A 15,258-nucleotide genomic window follows, 5' to 3' on the forward strand; every position below is an offset into this window, starting at 1 on the left:
CATCACATTGTGCAAAGCTAATAGAGACCATATCCAAAAAGACTACTGGCTGTAATAGCTAAAAGAGGTGGTTCAACTTAATCATGTGCAAAGGGGTATGAGTACTTGTGAACTGTTGACATTTCTGTTTTTTTTAAATTTCTACTTTCTCATGCTTTACTTTTTTTTAGGTTCCATATCCAAAGGAGCATAAGATTCAGATAAAAATTCTCAGTTAAACTGATCCAAAACCCTAGATGTAATATTCATTTATGTGAACAAAGGGTTGGGGGGCTGAATACTTTTACAATGCACTGTATCCCACCAACATAATCAGACGTAGAGCTGGTTTTAAGCTTTGATAAACTGTTTGAAAAATCAATTCCATACTATAAACATTGTTATATAATGTTAAGAGGAAATTAATTCCACTAATTAAGTCAAAATGTTTGTTTATTTTTATATCAGCCTGACTTAATTTTTTGTGCTATAACTTCATTTATTAGACGTGTCTCACTTGTGTAAAATTTGCCTTATTTATGTCATTTTACACACCATATCCTGACTCTGAACTGTATATGTAAAGCAACCAATAGAAAATTATATTAAATATTATCCAGGCATTGTCTTCAAATTTGTGAGGGAAAAATGGAATAAAAGGCCATTTTAAGGATAACATTCACAATTAACACTATTTTGTATCCAGCAAGTAAAAGGGAAGTGGGAGCTACCATACGTGGCAGCCTTTTCCTTCCTTCCTGCTCATGAAAAGTGCAACACATTTATAATATTGGATGAGAACTTTTTCTACCAATGATTGTGGGCACAGCGTCAGCCAATTGCACAATTTGGGTATGTACTGTATGGTGCTTTATATTGGTAAGTGAACACACCAAACAATTTTACTTCATTCTTTATTCATTTCTCTCCTCTTTAGGCCTCCTAACTATTGCCAGCCTTCTGGAGAGAGAATGGACCATAGACCTGTCAGTGGTTTTCTGGAGTTGTTCCTCAGAGACCTCCCAAAGGGTAGCTAATATCAGCAGTCTACATAATTTACTTTAATTACCAAGGAAGAAACATTCCTTTGATGGTTTGCTACAGATAAATTAACCATGTGAAATCCATGTGCTTTGTCAGGCATTTATCATCATATATAGAGGCCAAAACATTACTCTCAAATATTTTAGATTTGAATTACGTGCAAGAATAAAATTCCCATGATGTATACCTGTATATCCAGCTTTACAAGCACAGCTGTAACCTCCTGGAAAGTTATGGCAACTTCCTCCACTCTTGCAGGGATTTGATTGACATTCATTGACATCCCGCTCACAAGCTGTTCCCATAAATCCTTCAGGACAGGTGCATGAAAATCTACCAACGAGATTGTGGCAGGTTCCATCATTATGGCAAGGGGATGGGAGGCACTCATCTATGTCAGTTTCGCAGACCTCTCCAGAGTATCCTGGCAGGCATCGACAGATGAACGGTTGTAAAACCACGTTAGCCACAATAACCACTGGGATACTTTCCTCACTTCGGACTGTTGGACTAACAGCAAGCCTTTTCACGCAACTTCCGCCATTTTGACATGGATCATTCATGCAAGGGTCATGATCCACTGAGTCTATTCGTACTCCACTCTGCCTGTATAAGATTTCTTTGATGCTTTCAAAAAAAGTGGCAACGCCACTTGCACTAATATACTGATTACTGAATCGTTTCACAGCTGCCATTATGAAAGTTTTGTTATTCTGCTCATACATGCCATAGATCTGTACAGCAGTGCCCATCCCAGTCAGCTGAGAGTTGACAATGCGCAGGAAGTGCAGATAGTGGTTGGTGAGAAAATCTTTCACAGTGGCAATATTCAGGCGAAGAAGAACACTGTTGTCTATGGTCAGGTTATTGAATCCCATGAAAAATACGTGGACGTTGTTGTTTACTGCACCATGCAATCCATCACTGCTACGGACAATCAGATCAAAGGTTCCATCTGTTGACCTTGGCTGGCAATTTAGATTGCAAGTACCTGCTGGAATACTGAACAGAGTTGTAGCTCCGGTCGTCAGAGTACACCGGAAGTCATCCAATACATCTGGATCCTGGGGTTTGACACTGGCCAAAATCCCACCAGGAAACAGGTTTCCAAAGTAGTGGACAAACACCTCGACGGTCCTGGGCTGGGACGGATTGTCATTCTGATCGTGAACTGTGACATGCACTGTTCCTGTGGAGGACATCTGAGGAGTACCAGAGTCACGGGTGACCACTGACAAGTAGAAATCACTGATCTGCTCTCTATCAATTTCTCGAGTTGTGGTAAGAACCCCTTTCGAACTAAGGCTGAAGTAGTTTGTAGCAGAGCTTGTGCTGAGCAAATGGTAGGTGAAAGGACCTTGGTTTGGTGGGAGGTCTGGATCTGTGGCATTAAGTGTCACAACTACAGCCCCTGCACGTTGGTTTTCTACAACTTCTCCACTTGTGGATATTAAGGTAGGCCCATTATCATTTATATCCTCCAGCTTGATGACCAAGTAGGTACTACCTGTGGCTGAAGGCATTCCTGAGTCAACAGCCAACACAGAGAGGTTGTATACAGGAATGGACTCACGATCCAGCTCTGCTGCCACTGAGATCTGGCCAGTCTGTGAGTTAATAGAAAAGGCTCCTTTTTCATTTCCTGTCCCAATGTGATAAGTGAATCTGCTCCAACTGGGAACAGAGTCAGAGTCAAAGGCACTGACAAAAATAACATGAGCTCCAGCTGCAGCCTCCTCACTAATCTGGACAGAGTACTCCTCAGAAGTGAAAACAGGAGGATCGTTGGCATCTAGCACAGTGATATTCACCAAGACTTCATCAATATCAAATCCACGAATGCTTCCTGCATTCTTAGCCAGAACTTTTAAAGATATTTTTTCTTCCTTTTCTCGATCCAGTTGACCTGATACATAAATTTGGCCAGTCTTTTCATCAATCATGAATCCCTTCTTTCTGCTTTTACCAAAGAGCATATATGTGACCTCTCCATCATCTCCAAGGTCACGATCACTTGCGAATACCTCCCCGACAGCAGTACCTTCTGTAGCAGCCTCTGAAATCTCAAAGGTATACTGCCTGGAGACAAAGCGTGGGACATACTCATTCACACCACTAAGCTGCAAATAAACATTGGCGAAGCTGAAGCGATCCTCATCTGGAATATTAAACGCTTTCACATACAGATGATAACTCTGTTTAGCTTCAAAATCCAAAAAACCTTGGGTCCTGATGATTCCAGTATTTGGATCAATGGCAAAGAGATCGCTGTCTGTTGTCTCAATTGCGTAGGCAATCACAGCATTTCCTCCAGAATCTGCATCTGTAGCATTTAATTGAACAACTATTGTACCGCTTGGAGCATTCTCTGATATAACTGGAAAATACTCACTTGGACTGAACAGTGGCACATTATCATTAGAATCAGTGACGTGGACAGTAATACTGAGGAAGCCCGTTCTTTTCACCCAACCGCCATCTTCAGCACTAATGGTCAGTTCATGGACTTGCTGGGTCTCATAATCCAAATGTCTAGCTAGAGATAAAGCACCAGTTGAATTAACAATAGAGAACAATCTTGCTTCATTTCCTTTAGAAATGTTGTATCTGATTAACCCATTCATATCTGAATCTTTATCTCTAGCCGAAACCGTTCTTATGACTGTCCCCACAGTAAGGCTCTCAGGAACTGTGATACTGATATGACTCTGGGAGAATTGAGGGGTATGGTTATTCTCCTCAGTTACTAAAATGCGGACTGTAGTTGTACTGGATAATGGTGGGTTACCTTTATCCTTTGCTGTGATTATAATTATGAATCCTTTATGTACATAGGTTCTCAGAGAGGATGCAACAGAGATCCATCCATTATTCTTATCCAATGCAAATTGATTTGAACCATTTCCACCAGAAATGTGATACTCTATTTCTGAATTCATGTGGTAATCTTTGTCATCTATTGCAGTGACTTTAATTAGTGTTGTACCAACTTTGACATTTTTCGTAACAGGAGTGAAGTATTTTTCTGATTCAAACTGTGGCGGATTATCATTGCTGTCCACAATGTTAATAATGACTGTGGTTTCACTCACCAAAGGAATCCTACCTCGGTCTGAGGCCATCACAATGAAACTGTGCCTATTGATATTTAGGTTGTTAGAACTTGTGGAATTGTGATACTTTACATATTGTTTGGTGCAAATCTCTCCTGTGCTGGAATTGATTCGGAAGAATTCTGACTGTGTTTTAATGAAATAGAATACCTGACCATTGAGGCCACTGTCCGGATCAGTAGCTACCACTTGAGTAACTCTGGAGCCAATCTCTGTGAGCTCTGGGAAATCAATTAAGTACGATGGATAAGCGAAACGTGGGGCATTATCATTTACATCTGTCACAAAAATAGTAATATCAGTATTCACTGTCCACCCAGAATCATGGGCATATACCTTGACAGTGTAGTGATCTGTATCTTCCCGATTCAAAGGTCTTCTGACTGTAATATCTCCAGTCTTTGGATTGATGGAGAAAGGAAGATTCACATCTGTAATTGAGTATCGACTAACAGCATTAATTCCAGTGTCTTCATCTGACGTGGTAACACGGGTCACTGTGTAGCCAATAGCTGCATTTTCAGGTACCTGAGCACTGAATATCTGTGAGAATCTTGGGGCATTGTCATTTTCATCCAAGACATTAATAATGACATGACACGATGAGCTCCTTGAAGATTTTCCTTTGTCAGTTGCTTGTACTATTAATGTATACTGAGCAATTCTTTCTCTGTCCAATTGTTCGGCATTTCTGATCTGTCCTGTTTGTCGGTTGATGTTGAAATTATTGCCTTTGTTGCCATCTACGATGGCATATTCTATTTGACCATTAGGTCCACTGTCTATGTCTTCAGCTTCAATGGTGATTATTTGGCTTGAGAAGGAATTCTCCATTACATTAGTCGTGAAAGGATCCTGCTTAAAAACTGGTGCATTGTCATTGACGTCGTTTATAGTAATATCCAATTTCTTATAGGAAGAAAATGGAGGAAACCCCATATCTCTGGCTTCAATCCATAGCACATAGTGTTGAATGACTTCAAAGTCTAAAGCCTTCGTAAGAACAAGATTTCCTGTCTGTTGATCAATATGGAAGACAGCACCAAAGTTACCGCTGGCAATGTAGTAGGATAATGGCCCCCTTACATCTTGCCTTGAGGAAGATGCTGAAACTGTTGTAATGAAGGTATTTACCTTCTGGTCTTCAGGAAATACAAAGAATTCTTGTCCTGGTTTGAATTGTGGAAAATCAGCCTCATTTCCAAATCTGACTGTCACAGTGGTAGAATCTGACATGGGATGTATTCCACTGTCTTTAACGTTAACGGTAACTGTAATGTCAGTGCCTCCCAGTAACCTCTGAGCAGCCATGATAGCACCACGATGTGGATCAATCTGGAATTTTCCCGCATTTTTTCCTGTTAAGGAATACTGGAGTTTGGCATTGGGGCCTTTGTCAGCATCAGAAACAGTAACAGCAAACACAAATGATCCTGTGGAATGAAAGAAAAGGAATATATTAGTTCATATTTATTTGCACACAATTCAAGTTGTGTGCCTTAAAATTAAGTCATAGATAAAGGCAATGTTAGGCAAACATATATATCTCTATAGTCACCCTCTTTCTCATGGCGCACCATCCCAGTTACTGTCCATCTTAAGTCTTTGCTTTCAGTTTTATTCAGCTCATGAAGTTGAATTCTATTACTTTTGTAACACACCTGAGAAAAATATTCCAGCACAACAGGAAAATTTCAAAGTAAGTCAATTTTGCACGACCCGGACTTTTAGAAGGACTGCCAACTGGCTCATAAATACAATTGATGTTCACAGTTCTGATGTTCATAAATACTTTTGATAAATATGTAAAACTTTTAGAACAATGCTCACTATACAATTGCTGGAAACAATAAAAAAATTCAGAACTTGAAAAGAAAATATAGCTTTACAACATCAGGATGTAAAGAATAAATTCGTCCTGGTGATTTACCCTTGAGCACTACAATAAACAGGGACATCAGCAATAATACAATCAGAACCATGCTCTTTGCTGTAAAAAGCCAACATGCTTCCAGTTAATAGTATGGTGCTTGAAATCAATTGTTAAATGAGGCATGTAAAACTCACAAATCAGTACATCCAGACTGTCAAAAGAAATGCAAATAATGAATCATGTAACTCCATTTTTAAGAAAAGAATTTTGGTGATTATTCTAAATACTTTGCTCCATAGCTTCTGCTCTTGAGCACTAGACAATTTTATTCATGTGAAGTATAATAAGGCAGAGATCCAACACAATGAAGTCTTTACAAAAGAGCATTGTTTTCATGTGTATCAGTTTAAGGCTTGCCAGTATATGGGAATTAAATATACAAAACTAGGTGTCTCCAGTGAAAATCAAGTATCTGTTCTGATGCAGCCAATCTATGTTCCAGAGGCAGATGAAATCTGCCTACCCATATTATAAACATATTTAGAAAAATACTTTATGGAAATACTGATGGCCATTGCTTCCTCGACTACTCAATGGATCATTATAGATTTTTTCTGGTTCTGAATGTGAAGGAATGCCTATTATGCAGCACAATGGATAATTAAGAGTTATAAATAAGAAATAATTTTAAGCTTTGAAGTTGTTGATATTAAGAATCTGTCGTGATTTTTAAGCTATCCAAGCTTGTAAACTAAATTACAGACTGATTTCCTTCACCACCACCCATTTTTATATAATCTAATTTTAAACAGTTGCAAAAAAAATTGTCTAAAAGATAAAACTGAAATGATCCAAATAGGAAATTATGAGAATTGCTGAGTATTTCTTGTGGAATGAAAATAAAGACAATAATGTTTATTTGGAATGACCTCAAAATACACAAGTTACAATCTCTGCAAGAATGGAATCAGCGTTGAAAATAAGACAGAAATGATCTATAAATGTTAACTGAAACCCGGTCTTCCTTCTACAGTTCTCTTACAGCACCCATATTCATAGAGTCATAGAGAAGTACAGCGCAGAAACAGGCCTTTCGGCCTATCTACTCCACACCGAAACCATTTAAGCTTCCTACTCCTGCCGACTTGCACCGGGACCGTGGTCCATGTACCTATCCAAACTGCTCTTAAAAGTTGAAATTCAGCTTGCATACACCACTTGTGCAGGCAGCTCATTCTACACTCTCACAGCCCTCTGAGTGAAGAAGTTTCCCCTCATGTTCCTTTTAACCTTCTCACCTTTCACACTCAACCCATGGCCTCTGGTTGTAGTCCCACCCAACCTCAGTGAAAAAAGCCTGCTTGCATTTACCCTATCGAAACCCCTCATAATTTTGCATACCTCTATCACTTTCTCAGAATTCTTCCATCAGTTAAATATTGGAGCTGAGAGTCATCTGGTTAGAGAATAGTCCTTTCCCTTTTGCTTGGCATCATGACATAAATATGGAGGGTAGAGACACTGGCACAGAATAAAAGCAGTGACTGCTTCCTGTTCATGATCATGTGATATAGCGTAGGAGTTGTAGAGGAAGATTTTACTCAGCACCTTTTCCTTAATAACTCCTACACTAGGCAGTACACTTCTAAGTACTACATTAGTGGTTAAGTACTTAGTGACACTTTGCGATTGTAAAGAACACCACGTAAGTCTGTCTTTACCCCTGCTTCTCTACAGATGCTCCCTAGGTTGTTGCATGTTTCTGTTGTTTTATGTTTTTATTTCAGCACAGCAGAAATGATCATACAGCTCTAGTTTCATATTTTAATGATATACTGTGAAAAAGTTGAATAGTTAACATTAACAATTGTGAGAAAAGATATCCTCACAATCTAATATGCTACATTTTTAACTATGCCTGCCTATTTATTCACAGGAATGGGGGCAATGAAAACTTGACTGTAAAATTTCATCTTTTGGTTTCTGATTTTCATTCACTTTTGGTTGGAGACAAAATTTCAAACATGTCATTTAATTAAAACCATGACTGTGGTTATGCGGGTATGGTACAAGAATTAAGAAGACACTTAAAAATGAATAGGTTTTGAGATTTTTGTGCTTTCACCAATTTTTATTCCTCCAGTTATGATGTAAAAATAATTCCAGTGGATAACACATTGGTAACAGCAATTTGTTCAATCAGTATGGATTGTGCTGCATAACACTAATTTGTTTTGATCTCATTATTATGTTTAACTCCCAATTATTTATGTTAAGATCTGACGAATTCTTGGTTTGCAATTACAAAAATGGTTTTTGACATTTTATAAAAAAGGATACAGCCAATATTGGAGCCGCGTTTGTTGTAGAAGCTCTAGCCTTATGCACTACTCTTAGGCAGTAACCATCTACAATACTGCAAGAATGCGCAAGTAAATTGCCAGATTTTAACCATTAGGTTTCCAAGCACTGTATTACAGATTACATTTATGATAAAGATGCTTACCTTCACTTGTGGGTGCTGGAATGTGGGTAACATAAGGGAAATGGTGAAACCTGGGAGGATTGTCATTGATGTCAGAAACTGTTAGAAGAACAGTGGCCGAACTGGATTTGGACTGGGGTACGCCTCCATCAGTAGCCACCACAATAAGATTGTATGCTTCTTTACTCTCTCTGTTCAGGAGAGCGCTTGTGATAATTTGTCCAGTGGATGGATTAATGGAAAACTTGGAGTTACCTCCAACAAGGCTGTAGCTATTAGTGGAAAGAAAAGAAACCCAGTCAGAACATCCGGATTAAATAAAATTCAGCAATCTAAGTAAATAAATCATGACAAAAAAAGAATATTGTTTTACACACTGCTTTTAAAAACATCTTCCATTGGTTTAAATACCACTTTTAGTTGCTGTCAATAGAAAACATAACTCCAAAAGTTCATAGTTAGATTATTTGATATGTGGTGGCTTCTTTTTATGTGTTGTGATGTTACTAAGTTTTTTTTATAATTTCTTTCTGTTTCTGTTCTTTGGAATACCCAAACAAAAGTAAAACAATGGTTCACAGATGCAGGTACCTCCTTGTATCTCAAACTGTTCTTCATCTAACAGCTTAGATGGTATGTATGAGCAACACCATTGGACTACTGCTTGCCCAGCATTCACAAATAGTAATCTTCCAGCAGGGAAGATTGGATCAAGAATAAGATTTCTAACCTTGTTTAGCCATGCCAAACCATTTATTATTCTGGCTGTAGTAATTCAACAGAGACTAGAAAACAATGGGGGAATCTCTCTGTATCTTACAGCTCTGGACTGCATTTCCTCATTGATTCATTCACTGGACTGCTCCAGGAATGTTGGATCTACTCTGTTCTTTGGAACTCAAAACAATTCCAATAATCATCTACCACTGCTATATGTTAAACACAGATGTGTATTTAGTTTGGCTAAATATAAAGGATAACAGTCACAGACTACAAGCACATTTTCAGCAGATGAGCTAGTTTGTACACATCTCATTGAAAGATTAGTCTAATCTACACTCACTCCAGCCACTATCCACCATTCCACACAGAGTTTAATAATGTATGTCTCCAGATGTTAAATAACAAAAAGCACTGATTCCAAAGCTATGACTCAGAGCCAAGAGTGACTTTAATCGACCATGAAAACTCTGCACATCATTTCCTAAGAAAGCATACTGGTTTGAGTACTGATTTAAAGCAAATAACTATGTAAGCATCTGAAAACAGTATGGTTAACTTGGCATCAAAGTTAAACACAGGCAATTAATTACACACACTTTGACTAAGGAAGCAAGGTGTGCATTTCAGGTAACTCTAAATTATAAATACAACCAAGGTTGAACAAATGTTTTGCTGAAATCAATTTGGAAAGAAGCTTCTCAAAGAGCCTCCAGCAAATTCATACTGGAAAGCAGAACGTCATTTTTTTACGTTTTATAATCCCTGACAAAGCATTTAGCTACAAGTTATTTCTTCTCTTTTATATGGTTCTGTCTTTAATCATAAGTTAAGCCAATTGCTACTTAGGCTGAGACATAAATACATTTAAGTCCATCCAAATACTGTTTCAATTTTTCATCAAATAAAGATTTTTTCCTTACATTAGAATCTTCCTGCAAATTGCTAAAAGTGTACAATTTCTTAAGAGAGAAATAAAGATTTGCATTAATATGGCACTATCCGAAAGACCTGGATGCTTCAAAGCATTGCATTGCAGATGTAGTTATTGTGATTCTATTGTGTAGAAATATGGCAATCAATCAAAGTTCATTTATTATCAAAGATAATAAATTATACACCTTGAGATTTGTTTGTTTGCAGGCAGCCTCAAAGCAAGAAACCTGAAGAACCCAATTCAAAAAAGCAGAAAGACCGTAAATAACCAGTGCAGAGAAAGAGGGGGGAAACCCATCAAGCAAACGACAGATTGAATCCTTAGATCCGCTCCCCGGAGCAGCCAGAGTGGTAGGCCCAAGCCTTGATCTCAGTTTATCGTATTAGCAGGGCAATAATGCCACGAAATTCGCAGAGTTGACAGCCGCAGGAGAGAGGAATGACATCACGGGGGAGCGTGTGAAATCAGCCTGACCCTCGTCTCCGCACTGGGGCTTTCCAGTCTATCTGGACTGGTGTTTAAACTGTCCGAGCACTGAGTAGTGCATCGCTTTAGGACCCAGGTCACGGTGCAGTGACACACGCAGGATGCACAACCTGAGGCCTCCTGCAAATAAAAGCTTTGGAAGCTCCTGCAAATAATGATCAAGGTAATTTTAGTGACATTGTTTCAGGGATAAATATAGAACAAGACAAAGGAAATAAATCACATGCTTTTCATCAAAGTATTGTTATAGCATCCTTTATATCTAACTGTGATGGCAGGTAGAACCTCAGTTTAACATCTTGCCCCTGGACACCGATCTTCTGATAGTGGAACAGTCCTTCAATACTGCACTAGAATGTCAATCTAGATTTTGTACCTTCAGTGCATAACTCACCAACTTGGAGTCAAGTGTGCTAATACTGGGTTACCCTTAGAATGTTTTCAGTTTCAAACTAAACAGCAGTCCTGCAGAAGTTACCTTTCTGCTGACAACGTTCAGGCAACAGACAGAGGCAGATGGTCTTGAATGCACAGCAAGCTGCCAGTGGCACTCTCAAGTCTGCTGCTGCTGACAGAGAAATACTGTTGCAGTACAAGAGCTCACTGGACACTTAAAATGGCAGAAGGGTCCCAGAAAAAGGACTATTCACTGTGTCCATTATATTTCTCCATTTTGCTTTCAGGAAGATTACAGAAGAGAATTCCAGCACATATCTTTAAACTTTTAATAATCTACTTGAGATCTGACTTCTACTCCTTTTCTTAACCACAACTAAAAGCTCTTGTACAATTCCAAAAAAAAACCCACTGAAGTAGTTTTCTGGATATAATTCACCATCCATCCAGCTCATCCTGCATATAATTAATAATATTAGTAATGAAAACAGAAACTGATGGAATTGCATGCTAAGTTCCTTTGTATCTGATAAAAATGACTATTTAAGAGCTGGTTATTCCAGAACTTTATGTTACAGTCCAAATTTTTAATAAGTGCAGACTTTTTTTCCCTATCCACATAATTTGACAAGCATCTTTTCAGAAGTTCTTGTTCAGTTTCAATTGGGAAGACTTAAACATTAAGCAGATTGGCAAGTTATTGAGTTGATAGGGTCTCATGTGAAATATTAATGAATAACAATGCATAAATTATTTTTCTAGAGACAAACTTTCATGATGACTCAACTTCAGGCCTAAACAAAGATATTGCAATGGGGCTTGGTGGATGGCAATTTATGGATGGCAAATTGGCACCTTGCTGCAGCTTATCTTCATCTTGCTAGTCCTTTGGTGGAGAAAAATCCTGTGCAGAGCTCCAGTGAATATGCAGAAGGAAGGTCCTGATTTATTTATATTATTTGTATTACTGGGCTCATAAAAAATAAAATCTAAAACATTCCTTGGGTCCATTTTGAACGCGCTCCTTTCTTCAGCAATGAATGGCCAGCTCACACAACACCTGATCTGGTAAGATATGTTGGAAGCTGCAACATATTGACATCAATGGATCTGGGGCTGAGAGGGTGAATAGCTGTAAGTTCCTCGGCATAAACTTCACCGAGGATCTCACGTGGTCCGTACATACCGGCTGTGCGGTGAAAAAGGCACAACAATGCCCCTTTCACCTCAGATGGTTGAAGAAGTTTCTTCCATCAGGCCATCAGACTGAATAATTCATGCTGATGCAACTGTATTTCAATGTTACATTGACTGTCTTGTTGTACATACTATTTATTATAAATTACTATAAATTGCACATTTAGATGGAGACGTAACGTAAAGATTTTTACTCATGTATAGTAAGATGTAAGTAATAAAGTCAATTCAATTCAATCAATACTTAAGGAGCAGCACCTATGTTCTGAAGAAAATCATCAACTTAAAACATTACTCCAGTTCGCTGTTCATAGAGATTACATTTTTTTGCAGAGAATTTTTGGTTTTATTGAAAGAATAAAATGCCTATTTAATGTAGGCACATGGGATAATTAATATACCAATCATGGGATCCACTATAGTTGCAAAAGAGCTTGGGCACAAAAGATCTACTCTGAAGGAATTATATCAAGCTTATAACAGAAGTAGAAAAATATGAAATTAACTTCTGGAAGTTTACTGATTAAAATTATGTAAACAATATGGATGTGTAACTGATGTGTTATGAATAACGTGAATACAGCAATGAATTTCTAAAGGTAATAAGATATTCGAGTTGAGAGCAGAAGATCTGCATGACAGTTGGCAGATTACTCTGTCACACTTTTTGTACATGTAAGTTATGAGAGTTTGTCTGGGACCCGGGTACAATCATCCCTTTAATAAAATAAAAATACTAACTGAAAAAGTTGGTATAATCCTGGCATTTATAAAGGAAATGGATTGAATAGAGCCATATACTTATTCATTTTCTAAGGAATTTGCTACCAAAGAAAAATTACCAATATTTCAAATTGAGAAAATACTGCCAATTGCACAAATTCTGTGATTTCCAACAGTTTCTGTTATTTGTTTTAAATTTTGAGCATCTGCAACTTTTTGTTATATTGTCAGTTACTCATAAATTCACTGCTGCCTTTTTCCATGATTTTTCTGCTGGATCTTTGTGCATTAGATACTACACAGATATGGAAGAGCTCTGCTATGTGCATTGGCCCAAAGGGATGCACTATGTGCTTGCAGGCCACTTTCATAAAATCTAATTGCTCATAAATTGCCTTTGGATTATGTAGGACACAAATGCTGTAGGTCCTCTCAGCACTTCTGAGGTCTGCTTCACTACCACTGCTTGATTAGTTCACAATTCTTGGGGTTGGTTTTGGGACATAAGCTCAGATAGGTTTTGCTTAAATTGTATACTTAGGCCAATGACAGTTTTCTCTTCCATTTCACGCACATCTGCACTCACCCCATCCTCCCGCCACCCCACTTGGGATAGGGTTCCCCTTGTCCTCACCTACCACCCCACCACTCCTCCAACACTCAGGTTGGAGAAACAACACATTATATTCTGTCTATGTAGCCTCAAACCTGATGGCATGACCACTGATTTCTCTAACTTCCATTAATGCCCCTCCTCCCCTTCTTACCCCATCCCTTATTTATTTATCCCCCCTCTTTTTTTCTCTCTCTCTGCCCCTCTCACAATCACTCCTTGCCTGTTCTCCATCTGTATCCCTTTTGCCAATCACCTTTCCAGCTCTTAGCTTCACCCCTCCCCCTCCTGTCTTCTCCTATCATTTCAGATTTCCCCCTCCCCCCTCCTACTTTCAAATCTCTTACTATCTTTTCTTTCAGTTAGTCCTGACAAAGGGGCTCGGCCCGAAATGTCGACTGTACTTCTTCCTATAGATGCTGCCTGGCCTGCTGCGTTCCACCAGCATTTTGTGTGTGTTGCTTGAATTTCCAGCATCTGCAGATTTCCTTGTATTTGCGTTATACTAAAGCAGTTGCCATTAGCATCAAAATTTCATGAACAATAAATGTTAAAACTAAGCTGATGCAATATCCCTGGCATTCAAGTGTGCTCAAGCATTTAATTGCCTCCCTCATAACCCACTATTTTAATGGTACACAGAGAGCATGTTCAGAAAATGTTTCTGGTGTGACAAGCTTAATGTAACTATATCTGTATCTGTCTTCAAACAAGATTAGTGGCCTCCCTTTACAAGAGACAATTCTCTACCTGTACATTTAGTTTAATATATTTTTATATAGGTGTATAAGATATTTCAATGTTAACAACACAGAAGAATACTCCCAGAGGCACAGATTTTTAGGCCCCCACAGCACAGAAACAAAACATTTGACCAACCAAGTCTGCACCAACTACAACTATCTATTCACATCAATTTAATTTGATTATCCCCACAGTCCCATCAACATCCCCAGTTCCGACCACTAATTTGCACACTAGGGAAAGTTTACAGAGGTCAAGTAACTACCAACCTGCATGTCATTGGGATGTGGAAGGAAACCAGAACACTCAAAGGAAACTTATCTCACATGGAGAATATGAGGCCAACTGTTCCTCATTAAGCCTAATCGCTAATCTCTTGCACCTCAAAACCACTAGAATTAGAAAAATGTAAGTGACTTACCCATATGTAACAGAGTAACACACACACAAAATGCTGAAGGAACTCAGCAGACCTGGCAGCATCTTTGGAAAAAGTACAGTTGACGTTTCAGGCCGAGACCCTTTGGCAGAAGTCGGCCTGAAACATCAACTGTACTTTTTTTCCATAGACGCTGCCCGGCCTGCTGAGCTCCTTCAACATTTTGCATGTGTTGCTTGGAATTCCAGCATTCTCTCTTGTTTGTAACAGAGCAAACAAGGTTCATATATTCTTAAGCATGTTTTACTCAAATGCACATGAATGAAATCTTAGGTCATCAACTGGATAAAAGAGAGGCTTAGATGTACTTGGATTGGATATCCAACTTTAGGATTTCCTGAATTCCTTTGGTGACTTGGAAGTATATTACATTAACAGAATACAACAACAGAATTTTAACAGCAGAGCACCTGCATTACAATGGATTGTTTCTTGATCAAAACAGGCCATTAATGTATTGCCATCTACAGGCTAGTTTAGTATTGCAGGTAAATACTGCCTCTTACAAT

General features: G+C 38.5%; 1 protein-coding gene across 2 annotated transcripts in view; it reads right to left on the bottom strand.

Moving 5' to 3' along the window:
* fat4 (FAT atypical cadherin 4) overlaps positions 1-15,258 on the bottom strand; it is a 363,521-nt gene that overhangs the window by 58,232 nt on the left and 290,031 nt on the right. For both annotated transcript variants that reach the window (XM_073042814.1, XM_073042815.1), the window contains exons 9-10: positions 8,516-8,766; positions 1,211-5,569 (exon numbers count right to left, since the gene is read on the bottom strand). In XM_073042814.1, the coding sequence (XP_072898915.1) occupies positions 1,211-5,569; positions 8,516-8,766 (4,610 nt within the window). The remainder of the gene's footprint in view (positions 1-1,210; positions 5,570-8,515; positions 8,767-15,258) is intronic.

The sequence above is a fragment of the Hemitrygon akajei genome, chromosome 4 (assembly GCF_048418815.1).
Source record: "Hemitrygon akajei chromosome 4, sHemAka1.3, whole genome shotgun sequence".
Classification (NCBI taxonomy): domain Eukaryota; kingdom Metazoa; phylum Chordata; class Chondrichthyes; order Myliobatiformes; family Dasyatidae; genus Hemitrygon; species Hemitrygon akajei.